Here is a 27,736-nt window from a genome sequence, read left to right on the forward strand (position 1 = left end):
ACATGATAGCATTGTTTTACTTTTAAAGCATAAAGCAGTGCTATAGTTGATGTCATACAGTAACAAATTCTTCAGGAGTATGAACACAATTCTTAACAGCATCGATTATAACCATTTGGTGCTTGGCCCTGTTAAGCCTGCTTGATGTTCCTTTCACTCATGAACAAACAGCATTTTGTTTGATTTTATTGCAGTTATTTTTAGAGCAGTTGTTTAAAGGTTTTCAGGGATGAAGGGGTGTTGTCGTTCATCTATCTGAGCTGACCAATGGAAGTGTTTGTATGTGTTTTTAAAAGACTTTGTGTTATTTTGTGGTCTCAGTCTTACATGGGATACCATGGCCCAAGTCACAGTTCGGCTAACTCTCCTTGGAGTGTTATTTATCTGTGTCATCGCCGACCCTTCCAAGAAGGTAAAGTCAACTGGCATTTTTTAATTTGCTACTGACAACTGGGTGATTGCTGTTAAAATAAACCTAGTTTGAACATAAACAATGTTAGAGAGTAGTTATAAAAAAAAAAAAACTAGACTACAAAGTGGCTCTATGTAAAAGAATCAAATCTATTTAGCAGAACTGCTTTACCAGTAGCAATTGTATAATGGCAATTAAAGTACAGCTAAACACTTCTGCACCTTGGCTACGCATGATACACTTGTGCCAACACCCACTACAGTGTGCCTACCTAACATGTCCTTGTTGTTTTAAAGATGGCCTCAGTATAAATATTTTCCAATCAGTAGTCCTCTGGTTAGAAACTAACCACTGATGGTTGGTGTGAAACGTGATTGTGAAACTGTGCACAGCAATAGTTACATTTTGTAACTATTTAGACTACATTTTTGTAATGGTAAATAAATGAAATGCACCTAAAATAAGTGTACCTAAAAAGTTTTCTCTAATTGCAGGTGTAAATTAGGAGTTTTTAAATAATTGCCTAATTTAAGGCAAGTAAGCTATTAGTTAAATAACAACATGTATTGATTTGCCTTATGATTTGTGATAATTTATTCTGTGTTAACTAGTAGTACTTTTGTTATAGCAAAATATAATGAATAACTCCTAAGATAGTGAGCTTCATAGTGTGCTCTTACACAGTTATATTTGGATGTGATGACTAAGTAAGATATTATTCCCCCACACTAGCCTGTGGTTAAATCGTTTTTTCTTTATCTCATTCAGTAAAAGGTAGCATGTTATTTAATTAAACTTTTTTATCATGTTAACAGATGTTTAAAATGCTTAACATATTTTAATGTTTTAACATGTTTATTTTTATTGTGTTTATTTGGTTTTCTTCTGTTCAATACTTTTGCCTGTATTTTGTATTTTGTTTCCGTTTATTTCAATACTGAAATAATTTAGGGATTGATTGCAGAGGACAATAAGTGCAATGGATGCTGAACTAATTTTAAAAATATTTAAACTGTGAGAGACAGCAAATTTAAAGATATAAGAAAGAAGTAATAAAGATTTGTGTACAACTTCCTAAGTTGTGATATTATAATGTGTAATATAAAACTGCTTTATGAAAGTACTTTACAAAATATTTGAACTACTTTAGGAATAAAAGGGCTGTAAATATCTACTGTAAAAAACTCAAGAAGTTTACTTTAACATGACCTTTCAAAAGTACTTTTAAAGCAGACTGCACCGTCATTTTGGTACATAAAATAGTTTTAATCAATACATTGACTGTTAGCCAAAATATTACATTAAACTAATACTAAATACACTAGACTTACAAAAATCTTCATGAACTGATTGACAATAAAACATTGTATCCTATTATTCAATATATTTTCAAATGACACAATACATATAAGATGAAAGTTAGGAATAGTTTTTAATTTACAAAGGAAAGCAAAGAGCTGACCGACTCCTGTAGGTGAAGGTCCATCATGATGGATTTGTTTGAGTTTCAGTGTGAGACAAATATGAACATTGGACAAAGTGTCTACCTCAGCAAAGCTGTAAAAGCTTAGCTGTAAACACTCTCCCTGGATAATATTACAAATCAAGGAACTTTTAAAGAGTACTCTAGTAATGTCCAGCTATTGTTAGGTTAACTACAATCTCTACATAAAAGGACAGTCCTTCAAAATGTATATCAGTTCTTATATTACATCATTATGATGGTTCATCATAAAACTTTTTACTGGACAACAAAAATGCAGAAATGCTACATTTTATTACAGAATCACTTAATTTCAGATTTATGTCATGCAGAAAATGGATCATTTGTCCGCATGTAGAAGGAAGCCATAATATGAAAATGATATGATATTAACTCACAAGAACAAATATAACTGAAGAAAGCAGTTAATCAAGAACTCCATTTTTCTATTTTGTCCTCCATCACAGGAGCAAGATGTTGACATCTACAGCTTCCACATCAATTCCACAGTAACCAGTCGCTACGCCATCACAGTCATCACAAGCCGTGTGGCAAACCGGCTCAACAGCTCCAAAGAGGTTCACTTCCACGTCAAGATACCTAAGAATGCTTTCATCAGTAAATTCAGAATGTATGTCAGTATCAGTCATTTTTCAAGCACCGCTTGACTCGAATTCAATTACTCTTATTCAGTTTCAATGACTTAAACTTGCATATTTTAAGTTGGTCACATGTTAGAGGATCTGGCTTTGTTTGATTCAATACCCACTCAAAGCTACAGTGTGAAAAAATAACAATCCTCCCAGGACCATAGAAGCGAAGACATATGATGGGGTTGTGAAGCAGAAGGAAGAGGCCCAGCAGCAATACAATCAGGCTGTGTCTCGTGGAGAAAGTGCCGGAATGGTCAGGTACCACAAAAAAATATGACTAATAAATAAATAAAATAATAGTGCAAAATACAGCCACAAGCAGTGATCCCCTGTATTCAATCACAATTTTGCAAATAAGGCAAAGATTGTAACATAGCTTTCTACTGTAGACTGATTCAACAAGAAGGCATGAACAAATGAATTAACACCATTTGTGTTCCTACATTGAAAACAGAAATAAACATTTAGATTCAAATTAATTTTTGCAAGAATCACCAGCGTAACACCCAAATACAAACTAGTCCTTTAGAATTTTATAAATATGTTCCAAATTTGGTCACAATCTGGCTGCATTTTTTGAAGCTTTAGTCAATTGAATCTATGTGACATGTTGCAGACACAGTAAGACACGAGTGTACAGAAAACAAAGGTTTTTTTTAATGAAAAGCAAAACACAGTCTGAGTGGGAAGGTGAGATGAGGAACAGGTGCAGGGAGTTATTCAATAAACAGGTTAATATGAACAGATGGGTGATGGTGTGGTGCGATTGTTGGATCTTCAGCTGGTTGATGAGTGGTGCATGACAGTTTAAAAAACATCCAGACCATTTGCCATATAACAGTTACCATGTGTGTAAAAATGCATTTTTGATAATTTTTAAACATTTGTGTATCTATATTCAGACAATTGTTTCATTATTCACTATTTTTCTTGAATACAAACATTCAAGCAGTGAAAAACAGCACTTTTTGGACACATGGCATCTCACCGTGTAGAAGCACATGCAAACAAGGAGTCATCTCATATGAGAATGCTTTTAGCCATCCAGGCCTGCATAAGGCATGTATTTTTCATGATGCTCTAAATACACACACTTGATACAAAAAGGTGAACTTATTATAGTAACCTTGCTCCAGTACTATGAAGGTAGGGCATACTGATGCATATTAGTGATCACCTGGGTCTATCATATGGCTACCCTACATAAAATACACTGCAATTCTTTCTCTGCCATCAAAAAAATTCAAAAGCAAAGAGACATGGTAAGTCTCTTCTCTCGGTCTAAGCGACTTATTAAGCAGTGGTATTTTAGTAGTTAAAGTACTTGACTTGTAATTGGAAGGTTGCTGGTTCAACCGCCTCCATTGCCAAGTGGCAGTCAGTCATAATTGTAAGTTGCTTTGGATAATAGCATCAGCTAAGTGCTGTAAATGGAAATGTTATGTAGAGATGGGCAGTGGTAGCTTGGTGGTTCAGGTACTCAAACCCAGCTGTTGCCACCGTTGGGCCTCTGAGCAAGACCCTTAACCTTCAATTGCTCAAGCTGTACTCAGTCATAACTGCAAGGGTTTTTTGGATAAAGGCATCAAATAAATGTTGTATATGTAAATGTCAAAGCAGGCACATTTCAAAATGAGCCAATCATGCAACCACACGTGGTGACCAGTGCAGATAAATTTCACACACAGCAGACTGCACAACAGTTTGCATGAAACTCCAAACCACCTATTTCAAGAGGTCCAGAGACTGGATCTCTGCATCACTATTGGGCTTGAAAAGCAGCTTTCATACTTGACAAAACATACTGAACTCACAGACTAAGCATTCCTGTGTCTGGAAAAAATTTCTAGTGTGAGCATGTCCTAAAACTAGTTTTTTGTGTCCACAATTTAAATCCAGTTAGATTGACAAATGTTTGTTTTGAAAAATATTTTATTATGCTTTATAAAGCACAAATAACAACAAATGTCCCAAAATAGCCACACCCTGCATTTGCTATTTTATAATTTATAGGCTTTGTAGAAAATCCCTCCATTCAAGTTTTATGTTAATTGGCCAATAGTAAGCTAAATACCTGCTGAAAGTTGATTGGCTAATGATTGGTCCAGTGGTTTCTGAGAAAAATCTGAATAATTTAGTGCCCCCTATTGACAAAGTTCTGATCAGTTAGTTACGTTAAAGTCAAAGGGGGTACAAGTCTTTCAAATTTCATGAAAATTGATAAAGCCATTCATAAATTACATCTATTTAAATAAAGCTATGCAACATGACTGTCAATATTAGGCATATTAGATGCATATTATTTGTAAATGTATCTAATCAGTGTAAATGTAATAATCACATTTATTTCTATTATTATTTAGGTTCAGATTCTTTTGGAACCAATTTTGTGTAATTTGTTTGAAAACTCTGGGACCAGTTCACAAATGTAGGTTTTGCAAAATCTAAGTGGGCCTTAGGTAATCTTAATTACCTCTTTTGTTTTGTTTGAGCCAAAGAATCATAATCTGAAAGAATTCTGTCTTTAGAACTCATGGGTTACGACCTCAACGCATTTCACATCGCTGTAGCTATAGCACCAGGTGCTTGAACCCCTAATAAATTAATAACACTGAGCAAGTTACAAAATGCTAAAGAGCAAACTGATTTTAGCAATGGTTACAACTGCATTTGAGTCACTTTCAAAAACCAAAATCTATTTATATTCTTTCTTTTTAGTCAAGTAAATTTTCAAAAAATGAACCTCAGATGGCTTAACTGATGTTGATTAGTACTGATTGCTATACTATTATTTAGAACCCAGGTGTACAGGTCCATGAGGCATATCTCCCAGTGACTAACTATTAATAATAAATAGAATAAATACTGATTGTAAATTATCAGTGCTGATGTTGTGTGTTTTTCTTTGTCCCAGTTCAGTAGGAAGGACTCTGGAGGATTTTAAAACCTCTGTCACAGTGGCTGCATTCAGTAAGGTGACCTTTGAACTCACCTATGATGAGCTACTAAAGAGACGCCTTGGAAAATATAAGTTACTCATCAATGCCCAACCTATGCAGCCTGTAGCAGACTTCAAGGTACTGTGACCCTTGACTAAATACAACAACTCTATCAAAGATAGATTATGAATATTGAATCAAGACCAAAGCTTTACCTGACATTTTTATCCAAACTGACCTACAATTATGACTGATTACAACTTGAGCAATGGGCCTTGCTCAGAGGCCTAACCATGGGGCTTGAACCAGCAACCCTACAATTACAAGTCAAGTACCTTAACCACTAAGCTACCACTGCCCCCTTCAGCTGCTTTTATGATAGAGACAGAAAACTGTAATGCTTAAGATATTTTCATAAAAATGATTAGTGGTATTTTTGAGTGACCTTTTATATAGTGCAGTGGTAGCTCAGTGCTTAAGGCACTTGACTAGTAATCAGAAACCCCACTACTGCCATGTTGCTGCTGTTGGGCCCCTAAACTCTCAAATTCTACTCAGTCATAATTATGAGTCACTTAAAATCATCTGCTCAATGCTGTAAATAGAGGTGAACTATGGTGTTTTAAAGAGGGTTTTTTTTCCCTCTAAATTATGGTGTTTCCTGATACCCACACTTATTTTTATGTGGTTAACTGTGCTATCCATGTAGATTTATTTTTTGTAGATATTTTTAAAATATATTTCACATGGAAGAAGGAAGAAGAAGAAAAGTTAAATTTGATTTGCATTTTTAAAGTGCTCCTGTCCTAATTTTTTCTTTTACTTTAATATGTTCCAATATCACTTTGTACCTTAGAACAGGCTGTTTCTGTTACTGTGCCTTTAAAATGGGTATATGATAAATGAGCTCTGTTCTGATTGGCTGCACTGTATTGTGTATCATTTAAAAAGCACCAAGCTAAAACATGCCTGAGAATCGCAAGGTAACTGAATGGGGCTAAACTGCTGTAGGCCAAGTAGGCAGAGATATGGCAGTTAATTTGTTACTGTGACATCAGAGAAACAGTGACCTCTTAATGAGCTATTTTGCAACTTAGATTACAAATATACTGTATGGATTGGGAGTGTGAACAGTGTGTTATGAAATGTTTTGCAACTTTAACAATATTTACATATTTACAAAATTATGTATTTAAATAAAGAAAGGGAAATTCAGTTTTCCATAATACAGGCCCTTTAAATCTAGCATTAAATCTTTAATCTAGTACTACTGATTATGTTTCTTCATTAGATTGATGTGTACATTCATGAGAGTTCAAGCATTTCCTTCATGGATGTGGCAGGAGGATTGAGCACTGATGAGCTGACAAAGGCCATAACAATTTCTCAAAGTGACCAAAAGGTGAAGTTTATAGGTTATATGTAAACATTATTGTGCAAATTGTCATTAGTACATGCATTTTAATGTAAAAATGATCCTACTGGAAATGTATATTTAAATGAAGGAGATTCTAAGGATTAACCGCAGTGTATTGCGGTTAAAGATGTAGAGGTAGTAAAAACTGCAGTGTCGCACACAAGGTTTCCATAGAAAAAGGATGTGCATTGTCCTTCATCAACTATGCAAGCAACATTTCTGAAATTCTAGGAAGTGAAACCACTTTATGTTCAAAGAAGTAGATGTTTAAATGCTAATACACATTGCATTGATGCATAAATAAAGTTAGGTAGCTTAAGGAAAGAAAACATTAGAACCCCTTGAAAATAGTTTTGCACAGGTGTCGCAAATTAGAATGAGGTACTGCCATGCTCTGGGTGTACCAAGAAAACTTTCTCCACACCATCACTCTTCCACCAGCCTGAACTGTTGACCCCTGACAGGAAGGGCTCATCCATTCATGCTGCTTGCGGCCAATTCTGAACATTCCATCAGCATGGAGCAACAAATCTAGATTCATCTTGATTTTCTACTGCTCAGTCATCCATTTTTGTGATCTTTTGCCCACTGGAGTCTTACCTTTCTGTTTTCCTATTACACTCAAACAAAGCAACATTGTATTTGGCTGCAATTTGCTTGACTTTGCACCACTTGTTTGTCAGAACTATTCTTTACATCCAACTCTGACCCCTTTTGTCAATGGGTTGTTTATGTCCCAGGATCCCCTTTTGCAGGATGTTTTCCTTCAACTACTCCTTTCTTGGTATACTCTCGACACCTTTGCACAAGAAAGTCCCACAAGACTGGCAGTTTTTAAAAATACTGGCCCCAGTTGGTGTAGCATCGGTGGCCATGCCTCATACAAGGTTAAACTCAGATGTCTTGAATTTCCCATTCTAATGTAGATTCACACTGAAACTGATACACAGAAATCTCTCTCACCTGATTTTATGCTACACTCCAGGGTCATAAGTCTAATTTCCATAGAGCAAAGCTCCAATAATGAAAGGTGTCACTAATAAAGAAAGAGAAATATGCACTTTGCTTGCACAACTGATGATGGACCTCTGACCAAAATGTTCCATTTCTCTGGAAGACTTTGTGTACTATATATATATATATATATATATATATATATATATATATATATATATATATATATATATATAAAGTTTATGAGGCTTAATCGTTTGTATTGTATTAGCAGATGTGGGTGAGCTTTTATCCTACTCGTGAGCAGCAGACCAAGTGTAAAAGTTGTAGTAAAAATGGACTGAATGGGGACCTGCTCATAATTTATGATGTAGAGAGACCCAAACCCAGTGGAGAACTTCAGGTACTGAATTTTGCTATAAAGTACTCTATGATAAAAGTGGAAACCAGCCAAATAGAGATTAAAAGGCTATTTTACAGTTAATGCAAATTTTAGAAATATTTAGAAAAAGCTGCAGAAAGCTTTATCTACAAGAATGTTTATATACTGACTTTAAGCTAAATTAAAGATTTTTTCTTTTCCACATTCTGTCTTCCCCAACAGGCATCAAATGGCTATTTTGTCCATTACTTTGCACCGATGAATATTCAGCGAATCCCCAAAAATGTAGTGTTCGTTATTGACCGAAGTGGCTCTATGCATGGACGAAAAATGCATCAGGTGTGCTATAAGAAAAAATGTGTAATCTGCATGAATTAAAACCAAAATATTCTCTGTACAATTTTGAAATTGTGCAGCTTCATTTTTAACACTAAATTGATGCTACAGTATTGGATTATCTGAGTCTAGCCTTTATGAGCAACCAGACATGCTGAAGAGATCTTTTATCTTAGACCCGTTTGGCGATGCTGAAGATTTTGGGTGATCTTAATGGGGACGATTACTTTGGCCTAATCACCTTTGACAGTTTTATTGACGTCTGGAAACCTGAACTCCTCCAAGCCACAGAGATGAACCTGAAGGCTGCAAAGGCCTTTGTGAGGGAGATACAAGATCAAGGATGTGAGATGGCTCCCATATTTTTCAATTCAGTTCCTTGTAAATTAATTGTGTTTATAGAAATTAATGGACAAAGTCATTGTGTTTAATTTTATGAAGTGCCTCATATACTTTGTGTACCATATTCTTAGAAATCCCTCAAAAGGTTTATAGCTATTATATAAATAGAGCTACGGTAAACTGCACATAGATATATTTACTAATTCATGCTACTAAATGCAATATGTAATTTGTGAGTTGTAGGGTTTAAAGGTTGCAGGGAAATGCTTATGATACATTTAGCCTTCAACAAACTAAAGGATTGGGGGAAGGTTTTAATGAATGTTGCTAAGACTCACCAAAACATTGCACAGGGGCATAGTTCTTCTGCATCTTCGGAAATCAATTACACTGAAAGGTAAAATCACTGGAGTCTCTCATCAAACTCTGAAATAACTAAGTAGATATATAGACAGATCAAGTTTTATTTATGAAAAATATATTTTGGTTCCAAAATCTCAAATTAGGAAGAATTAACCGTGTTTATAGCCATTCTTATATTACAGAACATCAATCAAATTACAAGTTAATTTAAACGGATTAATTTTGCTAATAAAAAATGTTACAATAAAATACAAACTAAAGCAATGGGTGAAAAAACTGAATTGGTACATAGGTCCTGAAACTCATGTTCAGGATTATGTGGTAAGTGTAGAGGACATTGTTATGCTTCATTTACCACTAGAATGCTGAGGTAGCCACTCTTTTATCTGTGAATTTCTCATTTAGACTGCCATCTTATTCAGTTATCCAAACTTACATCCTTTATGCATTCATTATTAATATTGTTATTGTAACATTTCTGTGCCAAATGACATTGCTCTAAATTATTCATACAGTATGTGTTTTTTTCTACTTCATTTTGCCTGGTATTAAGAGGCAAGGAAATGGCCCTGTAGTCATGGGTGCTGCTAGTTGCCTGAACTTTAATAAATTAAACTGAATATACGGTCACATTTTCAATACCTCCACCCATCGTTTTGCATAATCCTCCCATGTTTGCAGTGATCTTAACTTAGATTCAAATGTTTCACCATGTAGTTTAAATAACTTATGTCTGTGGCAAATCATATGCTAGTTTCATACATAACACTCACACTATTTTTCAGGTAGAATGCATCTGCCCATGACACATGCTGTGAACATAATTAGTATACATGACCCCTGATATTTTAATTTCTGAACTTTTCCCTGTAGATACTGACATCAATGCTGCTGTGCTGAAGGGGGTGGAGATTATTAACAGTCACCCACGAGAAGGCTCTGCTTCCATCCTCATCCTACTTACTGATGGAGACCCTACTGCAGGTTTATAAAATCACTGATACACACACACACACACACACACACACACACACACACACAAACCCCAGGTCTCAATCTAAAGCATTAAAAAAATATGTCCCTAAAATATGTCTCTACATCGGAGCACTCATGTCCACATTTCCAAAATCCGGTGCTAATGAAACCATTTCTGGCAAGTAAGGAAAGTAGCACTTGAACAGAAGAATATGCTGTCCACTCTGGACTGTCATCAAACAACAGGTCTTTAAGTTTAAAAACGAAAGTAAATTTATACAATCTGTGGTGTCAAAACATGATACTTGGAAGATCGAAAATATACATACATAACCAACAGGTGTGGTAAGGTGTACAACTGCAACATCCAATCACGTGAACTCCTCTCATAGCCTTTACAGTTGTGACAATTTCATTATGGTAGTGAGCATGCAGGAATGGCAGCATGAAAAATATAAATAAATAAATAAATATACTCACACTTAAAGAAGCCGCTTCAGATAAAATGTCAGGAAAGTACAGTCGCCACACCAAAATATATGGAACTCGAAGCAGTATTACTGTTCTTGTTTATAAATTAAAAATTAATAATACAATCAGTATGGGTGGGCAACTGTGCCTCATCCACCCTCACCCTCAGCACTGGAACTCCTCAGGGTTGTGTCCTAAGCCCCCTGCTCTACTCACTGTACACCTACGACTGCACAGCCACTTCCAGCTCCACCATCATTGTCAAGTTTGCTGACGACATCGATGTCATGGGTCTGATCTTGGACAACGACGAGAGGGCCTACCTGGAGGAGATTAAACACCTGGAAAACTGGTGCCAGGAAAACACTCTCCTCCTAAACATCAGTAAGACAAAGGAGCTGATCGTGGATTGCAGCAAGAAGCAGGAGCGGCACTACCAACCTGTGAGGATCAGTGGAACCATCGTGGAGAGAGTAGATAGTTTCAGGTACCTTGGTGTTCACATCTCGCAGGACCTGTCCTGGTCCCGCCATACCATCTCCCTGGCAAAGAAGGCTCGTCAGCGTCTTTACCACCTCAGACGCCTAAGAGACTTCAGACTGCCCTCCAAGGTACTGCGGAACTTCTACACCTGCACTATCGAGAGCATCCTCACGGGGAACATCACAGTCTGGTTTGGGAATAGCACCAAGCAGCACAGACAAACACTCCAAAGGGTAATGCGTTCAGCAGAGCGCATCACTCACACGGAACTTCCTGACCTGCAGCCCATCTACTACAAGCGGTGCCAGACCAAGGCCAGGAGGATTGTGAAGGACCCCACCCATCCCAACAATAGACTCTTCTCTCTGTTGAGGTCAGGGAGGCGCTTTCGCTCCCTGAAGACCAAGACAGAGAGACTGAAGAGGAGCTTCTTCCCACAGACCATTCGGGCCCTGAATCAGGGAAACTGATAAACTGTGGGGACCACCACCACCATGTAACATAACTGTATATCTGTATATATATATTTATATTCAATTACCTTGTAACACAACAACTGTAGATATGTTATTATACGAAATGGATCTGTACATTCTGTAGATTGTGTACATATATACACAACCATATACATTGTACATTGTGTATATAATCATAATATACATATATTGTACATACATTGTTAATATATTTTGTACATACATAGAATAATATATTTCTCTATGCACCCCTGTTTTCTTTTCCTCAGTTTGGACAGAGCACTCTCCACCATTTCACTGCGAGTTATACTGTGTATGACTATGTATGTGACGAATAAACCAAACTTGAACTTGAACTTGAACTATTGATATTTACAAAATTGTGGATACTGTGCCTATTTAAAAGATTTAAATGATATAATCTTACATGTGTAATGACATACCAACTGTCTGATTCATATTTAATGTTCACAATATACTTTTTGTGCTTAAAAAAATTGACATGTCAAGTGAGGAAAATACTATGTTGCACTTGCATTTGCAATTAGAGCAGGTCTGAAGCAGGTGGTGCAAATAGTGGACCTGTTTCAACACAAATCGTTTCACAGGTCCATTTATTTCTGGCCACCAAATTAACAAATGGCAATAAATGTGCATGCGCCCTACAAAATTAGTAACATGCAACATGCAATGAAATTAGAGCCCTGTGTTTGGTTTAGTTGCATACACGAAGGAATGCAACTAACTTCATTTAAAGTACTTTAGTGTATCTGAATCGTTCCGTTTTGATTAATATAGGGCATATTATAAGGATTTTAAGTTGTGTTATTAACTTGCATTTGTTCAGTTCAATAGCACTTGTCTCAATGCATATCATCCAGGATTAACCTAAACTATTGCTCTTGGCTGTTCTCAGATCAGAAAACTGAACACACCAAGACTATTACTGAACTACTGATGATGATGTGGCAGTGTGACTGGTTCTTCACTAAGGTTGTCTCTCCATTTCACCCTCTCCAATAGGTGAAATCAACAAAGAGATCATTCAAGCTAATGTGAAAGGAGCCATTAAGGGGAAATTTCCCCTGTATTGTCTTGGGTTTGGATTTGATGTTAACTTTGATTTCCTGGAGAAAATGGCACTAGAGAATAATGGAGTCGCGCGCAGGATCTATGAGGACTCAGATGCTGACCTTCAGCTCCAGGTTAGCTGTAATTTGCCAGTGATCTGCTATTATATGCATTCCAGTACTGTAGTTGGTTGTCTGGCTGATTTCAGCACTATCTTTGTGTTCAATAGGGTTTCTATTCAGAAGTTGCCACACCTCTCTTAACTGATGTCCAAATGAACTATATTGGAGCAGGAAATCTCACCCAGACCAGTTTTAGTCAGTACTACAATGGCTCAGAGATCATAGTGGCTGGTCAAATCACAAACAACAGCCTGGAGACTTTCCAAACAGAAGTCATCGCAATCTCTGTAAGATCATCCGTGCTATATTAGTGCGCTACCATTTACTACTTCAATTCTGTTTCTTATTACAATTATAACATTCCATTCGAAGTCAGTTGATTCTCTTCAAAATGTTTCCTCTTTGAAGAAAAGTCATAATGTGACATACCAGGATTCAGTGTCCATGAAAGACCTAATGGGTATCTCATCTCAAAATGAAAACTTCATCCAGAGACTATGGGCCTACCTTTCAGTAAAACAGCTACTAGAGAAAGAGTGAGTCTGAGCTCTGTGTGTGTGAGTCCCCCATATTGTCAGGAAAATGTAAAAGTGTGTGTCCTCTGTGTCTTTGCTAAAAAAAAAAAAAAGAGCCTAATCATTTACTTTATTCACTATTTTGCATTTCAGAGTAACACTGAAAGGGGAAGAGAAAGAAGCAGTCAAGAAAGAAGCTCTGGCTCTCTCTCTCAAGTACAAGTTTGTGACTACTCTGACCTCTATGGTGGTCACTAAGCCCCAGGGAGAGGAGACACAAATCGCCCACAAACCCAAAGAGGGGAAGCAGCAGCACACACATCATTCCCTCCAACATGCACTGGCATACATTCCACCACAAAGTAAGTGTAGCAAGGCAGCAAATACAGAAATCTAATTTTGCATGCTTGCAGGACTTTTACTTTGCACAAATCACATATAAACATAAACATAAGTGAACATATACTGTATGTGCACACTCAAAGCAATCATATGTGAGTAAGCTCTGTAACACCAGTCTTTCCATGTGGGAAAGTGTATTGTGAATATATATCATAGCCTAACAAGAATAACAATGATTTGTGCCACTGAACGCACAACAGTTCAACTTTTAGCAAATCATCTGATGATGGTAATAAACCTGATGTCTCAGTTTTGAGGATTTAGTAACTTTCTGAGGTACTCATTGTGGCAAAGTGAAAAAGCATGTAGCAAAAAATGAGCAATTAAAAAAATATACTCTATACACTGCCTTGCCAAAAAAAAAGGTCACCACCTGGATTTAACTAAGCAAATAGGTAAGCGTCTCCGATTGGATAATTACTGCATGGCTGATTATGTTTCAGCTGGCAACAAGTTATTTAACCCTAAGACACAGCCTGTGGTCACGGAAAAGATGTTAATCTGTTTCAGAAGGGTCAAATTATTGGCATGCATTAAACAGAGAAAACATCTAAGGAGATTGCTGAAACTACTAAAATCGGGTTAAGAACTGTCCAATGCATTATTAAAAAGTGGAAGGACAGAGGGGAAACATCATCTTCGAGGAAGGAATGTGGTGGGAAAAAAAATCTTGAATGATCGTGATGAGCGATCACTTAAATGTATTGTGAAATCAAATCATAGAAAAACAATAGTAGAACTGGCAAAAACGGCTTCAATTTGCTAAGGAGCATAAAGATTGGACTCTGCAGCAATGGAAGAAGGTCATGTGGTCTGATGGGTCCAGATTGACCCTGTTCCAGAGTGATGGGCACATCAGGGTAAGAAGAGAGGCGGCTGAAGTGATGCACCCATCACGCCTAGTGCCTACCGTACAAGCCTGTTGGGGCAGCGCTATGATCTGGGGTTGCTGCAGTTGGTCAGGTCTAGGTTCAGCAAAATTATGTGCCCAAAGAATGAGGTCAGCTGACTACCTGAATATACTGAACAACCAGGTTTTTCCATCAATGGATTTTTTTCTTCCCTGATGGCATGGGCATATTCCAAGATGACAATGCCAGGATTTATCGGGCTCAAATTGTGAAAGAGTGGTTCAGAGAGCATGAGTCATCATTTTCACACATGGATTAGCCACCACAGAGTCCAGACCTGAACCCCATTGAGAATCTTCAGAGAAGACTTTGCGCAGTTGTCCATCATCAATACAAGATCTTGGGGAAAAATCAATGCAACTCTGGACAGAAATAAATGTTGTGACATTGTAGAAGCTTGGGGAAACAATGCCACCGCAAATGCATGCTGTAATCAAAGCTAAAAGCGGTCCAATGCAATATTAGAGTGTGTGACTCTTTTTGAGAGTGTGTGACTTTTCTTTGGCCAGGCAGTGTATATATAATACTATATATAGTATAGATATAATACCATGTATATATATTATAGAAAAATATAGAGAGAGAACTATAATCATATAAAGAGGGACCAGGGACTAAAGCAAACTCAGAGATTTCCCAAATATGTGTTGCATATATTGTTCTAGTACATTCTGCCTAAGAGAGTAACACAACAACAGGATTCACTTTAGGCCTTAAGATGAAATAATTCTGGAGGTCTGAAGAAGGGCATCTATAATAATGTGGGTTCTTCCTCATAGGTGTCTAACTATACACAGCATGGGGCGCCCAAGGCCGGTACCAGAGACATACCTATCAGAGTCTAATTCCAGCCATAATCTAACACAGCTGATTCAGTTCATCAAGGCCTTCAGTAATCGCTTATTTTTAGATGCACGCATGTTAGATTTGGATTGGAATAAAACTCTGCATGGTAGCTGGTCTTGAGGACTAGATTTGGGCACCCCTCTAATACAGAAATATGTCAAATATGTCCATCTGCTTCAGTTAAAATGTATTGGAAAACCTTTTTTTTAGATCAAAACAAAAAACAGCTTTCATGTTTTCTGATTTTTCACTTTTGTATCAACTTATTTATCAGTTGTTTGTTTATGTAAAGTTTTATATTAAATTTTCAACAGCTTTCTTTCGAGTGATGCAACCATTTCCACGTCCTCTACCAGACACAAGTATTTAGCTCTCTTCTCTCTTTTGGAACACAGTATTCACTCAACATTAGTAGCCTGTTGTTTGAAAAATCAATCTCATTTCCCTTACTTGCATATTTAACCTTTATTCTAATTTATAACACTAAACCTTAAATGGGAAACTTATGAAACAGCACAACACATATATCTATATATTTTTTAAAAGATAGATACAATACTATGTGTATATAGTATAGAAAAAAATATAGAGATAAATACACAGTCATATCAGAATATTATGACCACCTAGCTAATAGTAGGAATAACCACCCCTAGATGACACTAGCAAGACGTCGTGGCATGGACTGTATTAGGTGATAAGAGGTATGGCTATTCCAACTGCAGCATAGCACTGAGGTCCCTCTGATTGTGTGGTTGTGGGTCAGCATGGTGAACCCAATGATCCAAGCGTTCCCAGATGTGCTCCACTGCGTTTAGATCAGGTGAGTTAGCAAGTCAGGGAAGGCCACTGTCATGCTCCTGAAATCACTCAGGCGCCACCCTTGCGCAGTGCAGTGGGGCATTATCCTGTTTATATGTACCATTACCATCAGGGAAATGTGTACATGTGCATGTGATCTGCTAAGATTGCCTATTGTCTCATGCAGTGGTATTAAGGTTCAAAGTTCATGCGAGGAAAATATCCCCAGACATGTACACTGCCAGCATCACCCTGCCTTTGGTCCACACTTGTCTCTTGGAGGTGGTTCTTATGTGTTTGGCAACATATATGCCATCTTCCATCCAGTTTATGCAGCACAAATCTAGATTTGTCCAAGAAGGCAATGTTTTTCCAATCCTCCTGTGTCCAATTATGGTACTCCAGTGCATACTGGAGGTGACATTGATGATGACCCTAGATTAACATTGGCACCTTAACCATGCATATGATTCGCAGGCCCAGACATAACAAAATTTTCACTCATTGGTGATCCCTGACAGTTTCCTCATTACTCCTGTGCTCATTACAGAGGTTAACTGGTCCACTGGGTGCATCAATTGCTCTGTACCATTTTACTGAGTCATCATCCTCTCTGGCATCAGTGGCTTTTGGGACACCTGTTTTATGCCATTTGGAGGCACTCAATGTACGAGAAGTCTATTCTTGGTATACCTTCACTACAGTGACCCTAGAATATCCCACAAAGTTAATGATTATGCTACCACCCTTCGCCTGGTATCAGTCAAATCAAGTCCTTTGCCCATGATGATCATTTTTCACCTGATAACACTGACTGGTGTGCTCACTTATTTATACATGCAGCAAACCCTGTCATTTGGCATCTGTGATATCCTGGGCCAAATTCATTCCAAACCAGGGATGGTCATAATATTCTGATATGACTGTGCATAGCCATATACAGAGGAGCCAGGGGCTAAAGCAAACTAATTATAAATTAGTTTCTAAAAAAGCAACCATAATTCTAATAAAGCAACCATAATCTAACACAGGTGATCCACTTAATCAAGGACTTCAGTAGTTACTTATTTTTAGACACAGGCATGGTAGATTAGGATTGGAACGAACCTCTGCAGGGTAGTAGGTCTTCAGGACTAGATTTGGGCACTCCTGGAATATAGTAATATGTAAAATTATGCTTGTTTGTTCGTTTTAGACGTTTTAGAAACTGATGAAACAGCCCAACAGATATACACTGTGTGGATAATTATTAGGCAAATTGTATTCTTGAGGATTTTTTTTATTATTGAACTACAGTGCTCTCAGTCAATCCAAAATGTTAATAAACCTCAAACCTGAATATTTAAGAAAGTAAAAGTGAGGTTATGGCTTTCTTAGAATATCCATGTGTGCATAATTATTGGGCAATTATTAGTGTGCAGAATTATTATGCAACTAAATGAAAAATGGAAATTATCTCAACTCACGTGTTTATTTTCATCTGTTAAAGTAAGAATAATAAACAAACAACTCAAAATTTACGAATAAACATTTCTGACATTTCAAAAAATCTAAATAAAAAAATAATCAGTGACCAATATAGCCACCTTCTTTTCAGTAACAGTCATAAGCCTTCCATTCATGGAGTCTATCAAATTCTTAATATGTGGACGATCAACTTTTTGTGCAGCAGCAAGCGCAGCCTCCCAGACACTGTTCAGAGAGCTGTACTGTTTTCCTTCACAATAAATCTCTAAGAAGATTTATTTAATTTATAATAAATAAATTTAAGAAGAGCCCACAAGTTCTCACTAAGGTTTAGTTCAGGTGAGGAAGGGGGCCACTGGAGGATAACGGGTTCCTGGTCGCTTTACATTTGATTCCTCTCAAATCTTTGGCAGTTACTTTGCATATTTTTTCTCAAAACTTTTCTTGAGACCCTGTTGACTATTTGCATCAAATATCTTAGCAATTCTAAGAGTGCTACATCCCTCTGAAAGACTTTTTTTGACTTTTCAGCGTCAGTTAAAACTCTTTTTTGGCCCATTTTGCCTGAGGAAAAGAGGCTGCCTAATAATTATGCACACCTTGATATAGGGTGTTGATCTGCTTAGGCCACACCCTCCCTCATTACACAAACACACGTCACCTGATATGCTTAAATGCACTAAGCATTCAAGTTTATGCATCTTGGAGTGGAAAACTGTAACGAGTGGTGGCCCGAGTGCCGCAGCGCGAGGGGCAGGAAGCACAGACTCCAGCGACTGGGATGTACATTTATTTACATAAACGACAGCGGCACTTACACTTATCACAAACAAGGAACATGAAACGGTAAACGTTAAACAAACATGATACACAAGAATACATCTAACATTAACACGTCACACTCACACATTACGCCAACAATAACCAATAACCAACTCTTTACACTTTGACACTGGTTTATATACATTTAAATGAACGAGGTGCAGGTGTGGTTACAGACAACTCAGGGGGAGGTGAGCATTCCATGACAAAAATATGCATACAAATGATGATATGGTCAAAATACTCTCTTGCCTAATAATTGTGCACACAGTGTATATGTAATATGTATTTAAAAAAAATAATAAACATCCAGTGAAATGTCACTCAAAGTAAATACAAGTTAATATGCTGCAATTTTCTTTTTAAAGTACTAAAACTGTTTTTATGACACTAGAGTATCATATTAAACAATCAGCTAGTTTATCACACTTGACTGAAAGCCATAACATTATATTTGCGAATTGTTATTTGAAGGTGTACAGAAGACTTTTAATTTAAATTAAATTAAAGCACAAATATAAAATATAAAGTTATGTAGGTAATTTGATTGAGTCTATTTTCAGATCTGCAAATTTGCATTTCACCTACATTCTGTTCACTCATTCAAATCAAGTTGTAAAAGAATGGTCAGTATATTTTTTCCTCCTCTGCAGGAATGTCCAGTGGGCAACTCATGGCACCAGGTAATTCAGGCACAGGCCCCGTCACTCATTCTTATTTTGAATGTGACCTACGCTAATGGCCTCTTTTATGATAATCATGTGTTTTATTTTGTTTTGTTTTTTTTTGTTTGTTTGTTTGTTTTCAGTTGTTTCACTGTCATGCTATTTTGCTAATTATTTTTCTTGTGGTTTATTACAAATTTGAAATTGAATCAAAGCCAAATGCTCGACATCATGTGCCCATTAATGGCTGGTGCAGTAGTCACAGATTTTCAACTCTTCTCTTACTGACCAGCTATTTTTAGAGTGTCCTACTGTAATGGCCTCATCCTTTTTTATTCATTCATTTAGTCACTTGTTTATTTTTTATTCTAAAGTGAATCAAAGTTAACACCAGTTTCTGGTTCTGCAGGCCTGCTTATGGAAAGTGAAGCAGAAACAGGTCCTTACCTCCCATTTCTTTTTTGGAAGAGCAGTTTTCACTGTGATGCATGGATTGACAAATTATGAGGTGCCATTTGTAACATCTACAGCCACATTTTAAAAATACAGACACATTTTAAAAGCCTTTTGTTTTTCCAGATTTTTACAACATTTAATTTAGAAATCTGACAAAGGATGTATGTACAGTGACCCAAAGTCAAATCACAATAGCATTTATAAAAACAAACAAAAGTAGACAACACAACTGCATTAAGCAAGAACACTAATACATTAGTCAAGAAACCAAATGCTTTAAGTATGCACAAATGTTGCACTGTAACATTAAGTGACATCACAAGTCTGAAACTTGTATCACAATATCTAATCACTATAGCTTCACTGAATGTTTCAAGAAAAGGTAAGTTTACTGTCCATTATAATAATTATATTAAATTTCAGACTAAAGTAAATCTTTAGTTTGAGGCCTGTTAAGGACATTTTAATAATAGTTTTTTATTATTATTATTATTACATGTATGAATCTGAATTTATAAAAACAAACATTTAAATACCCTTTTAAATGTTATAAATCATACATCTTTGTGATGATATTGATTTAAATCATAATGAATAATATTAAAAAAATCAAATTTTTCCATTAACTTTGTCAGATTTATTTAATGCAACTTGTATATTGTCACATTGTTAAATATCAACCTCTTATATAACTCAAGTGTGTAGATATATTTAGAAGATAGTTAAGTTCAAAAGTTATGGCAGCACAGCTAAAAGCAAAGAGCCAGAAAGAAACACAGGCATGTGGGCACCCTGGAACATCAGCACTCCACCACTCTCAGTCAACAAACTTGAGTGACAAAAGAGAGGTGAAGTGACAGCACCATACCATCCCAGTTTACCAGAACTCTCAATACCCATGGACCCCCAGATCTACACGTTTACCTAAGATGGGAAGTAGTTAATAAAATGCCTGACAGATAGGTTTTCAGCCTAGCCTTAAATATTGTGACTGTGTCTGAATCTCATACATTTGCAGGAAGGTTATTCCATAGTGTAGGAGCTTTATAGGAAAAGGCTATGGCCCCTGTGGTAGATTTTTTTATTCTTCATACTAGTAAAGAGCCTGCACCTTTTGATCTAAGCAGACGTGGTGGATCATAATGCACTAAAAGTTCTCTAAGGTACTGTGGGGCAAGACCATTCAGTGCTTTGTAGGTTATTAGAAGTATTTTATAATCAATAGGAAATTTTCCTGGGAGCAAATGCGGTCCTAGAAATATAATTTACATTAGCATCGAACAAGAGATTGGGATCCATAATAACTCCAATATCATGAGGAAGATGTGATTGTGAGACCACTGAGGTTCATTGAGTAATTAGAGAATGAGGACCTAGCTATCTCTGGGTCTAATAGAAGCACTTTTGTTTTGTCAGGATTAAGTTGGAGAAGGTTCCCCAACATCCATAGTCTGGCGTCCTTTATGCATTCGTCAATAATACTAAGATGTATCTTGTCCTCTGGTTTATATGGAGACATACAGCTGAGTATCATCAGCGTAGCAGTGGAAACCACCACAGTGTTTACGTATGATGTAACCCAGAGGTAGCATATAAAGAAAAAAGCAAAGGTCCTAGAACAGATCCTTGTGGGACACCATAGCTAACCTTGTGGTATGCTGAGAAGTCTCCATTTACATTAACAAATTGGTAGAGACCGGCAAGGTAAGATTTAAACCAGGAAAGGGCTGTTCCCCTAATCCCAACAACATTTTAGAGTCTATCTAGTAAAATGTTGTGATCTATAGGTCATTAACTACTTTAATCAGTGCTGTTTCTGTACTATGGCCTAAACCCTGACTGAAAGACTTCATGTAACTGGTTTCGATTCAGATATGAGCATAGTTGCTGAGCTACATCTTTTTCTAGGATCTTGGAAATAAATGGAAGGTTTGAGATCGGCCTGTAGTTTGACAGCTGACATGTGTTGAGGTTGGAAGTGGTCTGATTACTGCTAATTTGAATGATTTAGGAATGTACATATGCCAGGGGAGGCATGGCATGAAAAGAAAACAAAGGCAAGTGTAACATAAGAAAGAAGCAAAAATGCAAAGCCACCGTTGTATGATGCTGTATGATGCTGTATGATGTTGTATGATGTTGTATGATGTTGTATGATGTTGTATGATGCTGTATGATTCTGTAAGATGTTGTATGATGCTGTATGATGCTGTATGATGTTGTATGATGCTGTATGATGCTGTATGAGGTTGTATGATGCTGTATGATGCTGTATGATGTATGATGCTGTATGATGCTGTATGATGCTGTATGATGTTGTATGATGCTGTATGATGCTTTATGATGCTTTATGATGCTGTATGATGATGTATGATGTTGTATGATACTGTATGATGTAGGCTAAATGCAGGGCAAAGTCAAAATTTGTGGGTGCAAATTTCTAAAAAGACCAAATCTGGTTCTATATTTATATTACAAGATTTCAAATCAGAGCGAAATGTTTAAGTGCTTGTAGAAGTTTACAAATGGCATCTCATTTAAAAAAAAAAAAAAAAAAAAAAAAAAAGCAAAAAAGGAACTGAGTTAATGGATTGAAAAATAGCAAATGTATCCTTTATGTTGATTGCTGGCTATTTTGAGCAATCCTAGAAAAAATCATATTGTTTCATTTTGTATACTCAATTAGGCTTTCATTACTGAGACCCCATCAGATGTAATCAGACTTTCATTTCTGAGACCCCAGCAGATGTAATTTAGCTTATATCCATGATACATTTTTAGAGTCCTGCCCAGTACCTGTGTGCCCAAAATGCCCAGAAATACCCCAAAACAAAGGATATATTTAAAAAATTGCAATTAAAACCTTGTGTTTTCATGTAAAGATGATTCTGATTACTATGAAGTTTCACATGTGGGTAAGTATTTTATCCCATTACCTCTGATATTTTCAATAACAGAGCATTCTAATAATGCTAATAGCTTAAATTACCTGCATGTGTATTAATGGTAAAATTAGACTTGGCTTAATTTATTCCCTTTCCCAAGTAGACAGTAAATTGGAAAATTAAAATTTTCTTCTCTCTATTCCTTCTTGGATTCTATTTTTTTGTGTAGATCACTTCAAAATAGCATCATTTAAAGATATTGTACGTCATATTTTAAAAATAATACTGAAGCTAAATTGCTAAAAACTAAAATTGATGCTCTGAGAAAGAAAGAGGTGTCCAGGACTGTCCTGGGCTCTGCAGTCAGCAACCAAATATTCCAACACAGCCTGGGTGTGCTAACCAGTCTTTTCTACAACAGCTGTTCCTTTCCTGCCATCCTGTCAGTTATTCTGTGGATGCAAGGGTGGGCTTAGCATTATTTGAAGGGAGCACGTGTTTGCATGTATTTGCATGTGTTTGCATGTATTTGAAGAGAGGCTTGGATGACGGGAGGGGGTTATTGAAGGCAGTAATTATTGTAATTTAGAAAAATCAATTACAGCAGATTTATGTAATTTAAAATATAATTTTAAAATCTAAATTTATTTTTACTTGTAACCTATATCTGTTTACAGTCATGATGTATCCTTTGGTGTGCTTTTAATGTTAAACTATTCCATGTTTTCTTCAAAATTTTCACATATTTGATTGTCAGCTAATTTATGTCTTATAACTGACTCACTCTATTTGCTGTGTGTGCATAACCAGTTCCATAATGAAATACTGTCCAGCCTGGTGCAAGTGGGTTTTTGGAGTACAATTTTTTGCTACATTACTAGATTCCATTACATTCCACTATATTCTACTCTTCCACTACATTATAGCTGGCAAAGATGTGTGCAATGAGTGAGCTCAGATTTGTTTCTGTATTTACTGAGTGTTTTGAGTCTTTCTTCTCTGTCATTGAACTGTATTTCAGACAATAGTGCACCACCCAATCCCAGAGTGCCTGTTTTATTTCTATCCACTCTTCGTCCAGGTACACTGAGCCGCATTGTCAAATTTTACACACTATCAAGAAGTCATACACATGTCAGTCAAAAGTTCTGTTCTGTGGTCCTTTATTGATGTTTTTCCTTTCAAACCCTTTTTCTATGCTTATGCCTATGCTGTCTCTCTCTCTCTCTCACACACACACATACACACACACACACACACACACACACACACACACACACACACACACACACACACACACCCACACACACACACACACACACACACACACTCACACACACTCACACACACAGACACAGATATTTCAGTGAGTTCCGTGAGGTTCCTAATTTCTACTCATGGTCAACCTAAACCAATCTGTTATGACATAGCTTCAGCCCAAAAACTTCGCCTTCTGCAGGACCCCTCCTCAGGTCAGAGACATTACCTCCAATGACCTCTCTCACTAACCTGGTAATGTGGGATATTCTGAAAATAATGCTTATTTTCTTATGACGTGTTACCATTTAGCATGATGTAAACATTATCTCTCATTCACTGTAAACCAGATGAGAACTACTTGATGAGAATTACTTGGTTGAGTTATTCAATCTGGGAAAGTGTCTTTTGATTTCATAGATGGTGGCAACCCCCCCCCCCCCACACACACACACACACAAAAAAACCCCAAAAACATATTTCCTTATTTAACAGAATTCACTATGAATGGTGAGCTCACAGAGCAGGGAGGAAAGGGCTTCAAGCACATCGCTCTTCATTATAAAAAGGACCATCACCTTATACTCAGCACCCATGAAATCAACTACACTGATGGACAAAATGCTGTGAAGTTTGTGTGGGGGCAGGATCCTACCAACCTTCAGACAGAGAAGTATACCTTCTGCACCTTTTTTATGGGTTACATGTTGGGAATCTATAATATGCAGATACTAATGACACTGCAGTCTACACAGTGTAGCTTAATCCATACATAAAGTCTATAGCTGGCTTAATTCTGTGAGCTGTGCCACTAAGTTAAGTGCCAGAAGTCAAAAAGATGATCCAATCATTTAAATATGGCATTTATATATATATATATATATATATATATATATATATATATATATATATATATATATGTGTGTGTGTGTGTGTGTGTGTGTGTGTGTGTTTTATAAAATGTTCCTTTCTTTAATCACATAATATCTCATAATAATGACATGCTAGAGATTATTTTTCTTTTGTTTGGCACTGTTATATGTAATAATTTATATGCAATTTTATTTTGCTTCCACCATATGCATCATATTATGATCCAAAACCCACATCATTGTATTGTGATATTTGTGTGTGTTTATAGCCCTACAGGCCATGTGTGCCAGTGGTGGTGCAGCTGAGAATAGTGTTTGGCTCTCAGCATCAAACCCAACTCTGCACAATAAACCATATGTTTATTGTGCCATATGTTTGTACCATTTCTATCATATGTTTATTGTAATGAGATTTTATAGATTTGGAAAACACAAGTCACTACTCATTTTTCTCCCTTAGCGTGTCTTTGATTTTAAGAGGCACTCAAATGGATGTCACCATGGGAACTGTGCGTGTTGTTTTCTTCCTTCATAAAAAAACTGGAGATGTGTTTCTGTGGCCTGCTGTAAAGCAACAGCCAAAAGACATGCAAGGAATTCTGGGTAAAAAAATTATGATCTGTATTATATGTTTGTTATTCATTGGTTATGTGTTAATGGGGACAACTTATGAAAGGCCAGTGTCAGTACAACAGTACAACAGTCTTTAGGGACTAAACTCTAGGAACAAGAACTAGAAAAAGAACATTGAAAATCACTAATTTGACTTCTTGGCATAATACTGGCATGATACTAGGGCGGAATCAAGACATTAAAGCTGCTGTAAGCATTTTCTTAACATAAGGTATATTACTGTATATATGACAACTGTGTTTACATCAACTGTATTTACATCCACTGTATTTTGAATGTATTGGAATGTATGGAGGGAGTAGAATTTTGGGGAGGGGGGAAGACTCAGTTAACACCCAAGTCTGGAAGAGGTTACCAAGAACGGTTTACAGCTGGCAGAAGTTACCAAGAACTGTTTACAGCTTAACATTTGGAAGGCTTCAGGTTCTTTCCACTTTCAACTGAAGACATTTTCAGCAGTTACTTGAAGCTGTGACAGCATTAATTAATTTGCTGTAGCTTTAAGCTGTATGAGCAGGGCATTCTACAATACTAGAGCCATTTTAAATTTGAATTTGATACCATTGTTTTATTTCAATGTCAACAAACACTAACTAAAACAGCAGTATCCACAAATGACCCACTTCCTCAGCAGTATCCCTAGTGACTCATTTGTCTATGGTATTCAAGGAAAGACAAATCTTCAGTATGAGGAACTTTCAGGATCACTGGTCAAAATCAATGATCAAGAAGTAAAAGCACATAGGTAAGTGCACTTAATAAATCTAACACTTAATTTTATAGCACTTCTTGGTACTGATGTTCTTAAGCTGAAGTATTTTTCATTTCAGGAGCACTGCCATGGACTACGGACTCCATTCAGCCCCTAATATTCAATGTTGGCTTATCCCTTTCCCGGCTGCCTTGCAGCAAGAACTCTCTGACTTCACTGTATTAAATCTGTAGTGTTCTGTACTTAAAATATTGCCTGCAAATTTCCCACCAAACAGAGATCTCAAAATTGTTTGGACAAGATACTTAGGAATTAGAATGCTTCCTTCAGTAGTGGTCCTTTAATCAAATGTCTTTAATCATTAATCCACTTATTGATTTGCGTGCAAACACACACACACACACACACACACACACACACACACACACAAAAGCATACATAATTCTCTTGCTACTTGTATATTCTATAACTCGGTAGTTTATCCTGAACTAACAAGTGAACAGATGTCCATAGATTGTTTTAGTAACAGCCTTAGATGGGTATTGGCAAAGGCAGGGGAACCAACAAATCAAACCAAGCTAATTAAAAACCAAATGGCTGAATTTTCCATAACATGTCATTGTTGACAGTTCAAGAAAACCAGTGTGAAGTAACAAAGTTCTTTTTCTCTAAATATTATCTGTGGCAGTTTGCCACAGTTTGTCTGGCTCATGTTCCACAAAAATACATAACAACAAGCATTGCAACCTTCACCTTTGCCCTCTGTACAGTGCTAGTAAGCACCAGAGGATTAGGGTGCTCTCCTCCAAAGTGTAACACATTTAAATTTCTATCTATGCCACAAATGAAGGTCTTATTGAGTGACATCAAAGCTATGTACACTGTACACACTTTTTATCCAAAGCAACTTACAATTATGACTGAGTACAACTTGAGCAATTGAGGGTTAAGGGTCTTGCTCAGGGGCAACAGTGGCCAGTAGTGGTGCTTAACCAGCAACCTTCTAAAAAGAAGGCAAGTACCGTAACCACTAAGCTACCACTACCATTAACCTCTACATTAGATACACGTACCTTGTGCATAGTATATACTTCAGGCTAAAATTATGGAAACAAACTGATTTACTGAACTAAACAGAACTGGGCTGTACTTTTCATTGCAACAAGATTTAAAACATATTTTATAAATATATCAGGACTGTTTAAACAGAAAACTGTAGGATTGTAAGTAGTCTGACTTGCTTGGTTTTCAACTAAGCGACATTAGAATTAACTTGACCACTAATAAAGAAGTCCTATCATCATCAAAAAAAACAACAAAACAAAACAAAAAAACTTTGGAAACCTTGGAATGCCATACCAGCAACGTACTTCCAGAAACTTCAATTTAAAATTTAAGCAAATAAAAATTAAGATTCAGTTACTTGACGCCAACTGATGCTAATGTTCATAAACATTTAATAATGTTGCAGACAGCCAGTCTGCCAAAACGTCTCAACTTTAAATGACTTCTCCATTATCAACATGTCAACATTATTAACAAGCATTCAATACTGCCACCCCGAGGTCAAAAAGAAAAGTGTAGGCAGGCAAACTCACGAGTAACTAAGGAGA

The 27,736-nt window shown here is 36.6% G+C and overlaps 1 protein-coding gene across 2 annotated transcripts; it reads left to right on the forward strand.

The window, feature by feature from the left end:
• Window positions 1-253: 253 nt before the first annotated feature.
• On the forward strand, window positions 254-26,555 carry LOC113583806 (inter-alpha-trypsin inhibitor heavy chain H3-like). 2 transcript variants are annotated; one of them, XM_081705582.1, is made up of 23 exons: window positions 254-412; window positions 2,363-2,526; window positions 2,702-2,806; window positions 5,463-5,625; window positions 6,779-6,889; window positions 8,133-8,261; window positions 8,463-8,579; window positions 8,753-8,921; window positions 10,155-10,265; window positions 12,710-12,891; window positions 12,987-13,166; window positions 13,288-13,415; window positions 13,548-13,756; window positions 15,868-15,915; window positions 19,297-19,326; window positions 19,718-19,747; window positions 22,647-22,679; window positions 23,671-23,730; window positions 24,002-24,121; window positions 24,402-24,579; window positions 25,239-25,381; window positions 26,081-26,156; window positions 26,242-26,555. In XM_081705582.1, exons 1-23 carry the CDS (start codon window positions 338-340, stop codon window positions 26,354-26,356), a joined length of 2,676 nt encoding a protein of 891 aa, XP_081561708.1. In that variant the 5' UTR covers window positions 254-337; the 3' UTR covers window positions 26,357-26,555. The 2 variants fall into 2 exon arrangements, with proteins under 2 accessions (XP_081561708.1, XP_081561709.1); XM_081705583.1 differs by lacking the exon at window positions 15,868-15,915.
• The last annotated feature ends 1,181 nt before the right edge of the window (window positions 26,556-27,736 follow it).

This window comes from Electrophorus electricus, chromosome 22 (assembly GCF_041902795.1).
Source record: "Electrophorus electricus isolate QZ-2024a chromosome 22, ASM4190279v1, whole genome shotgun sequence".
Classification (NCBI taxonomy): domain Eukaryota; kingdom Metazoa; phylum Chordata; class Actinopteri; order Gymnotiformes; family Gymnotidae; genus Electrophorus; species Electrophorus electricus.

Coding starts and splice junctions, on each gene's coding strand:
- LOC113583806 (XM_081705582.1), top strand. CDS start 338: ATGGCCCAAGTCACAGTTCGGCTAACTCTCCTTGGAGTGTTATTTATC. Junction 413..2,362: donor TCGCCGACCCTTCCAAGAAG/GTAAAGTCAACT, acceptor CCTCCATCACAG/GAGCAAGATGTTGACATCTA. Junction 13,167..13,287: donor CAGAAGTCATCGCAATCTCT/GTAAGATCATCC, acceptor TCCTCTTTGAAG/AAAAGTCATAATGTGACATA.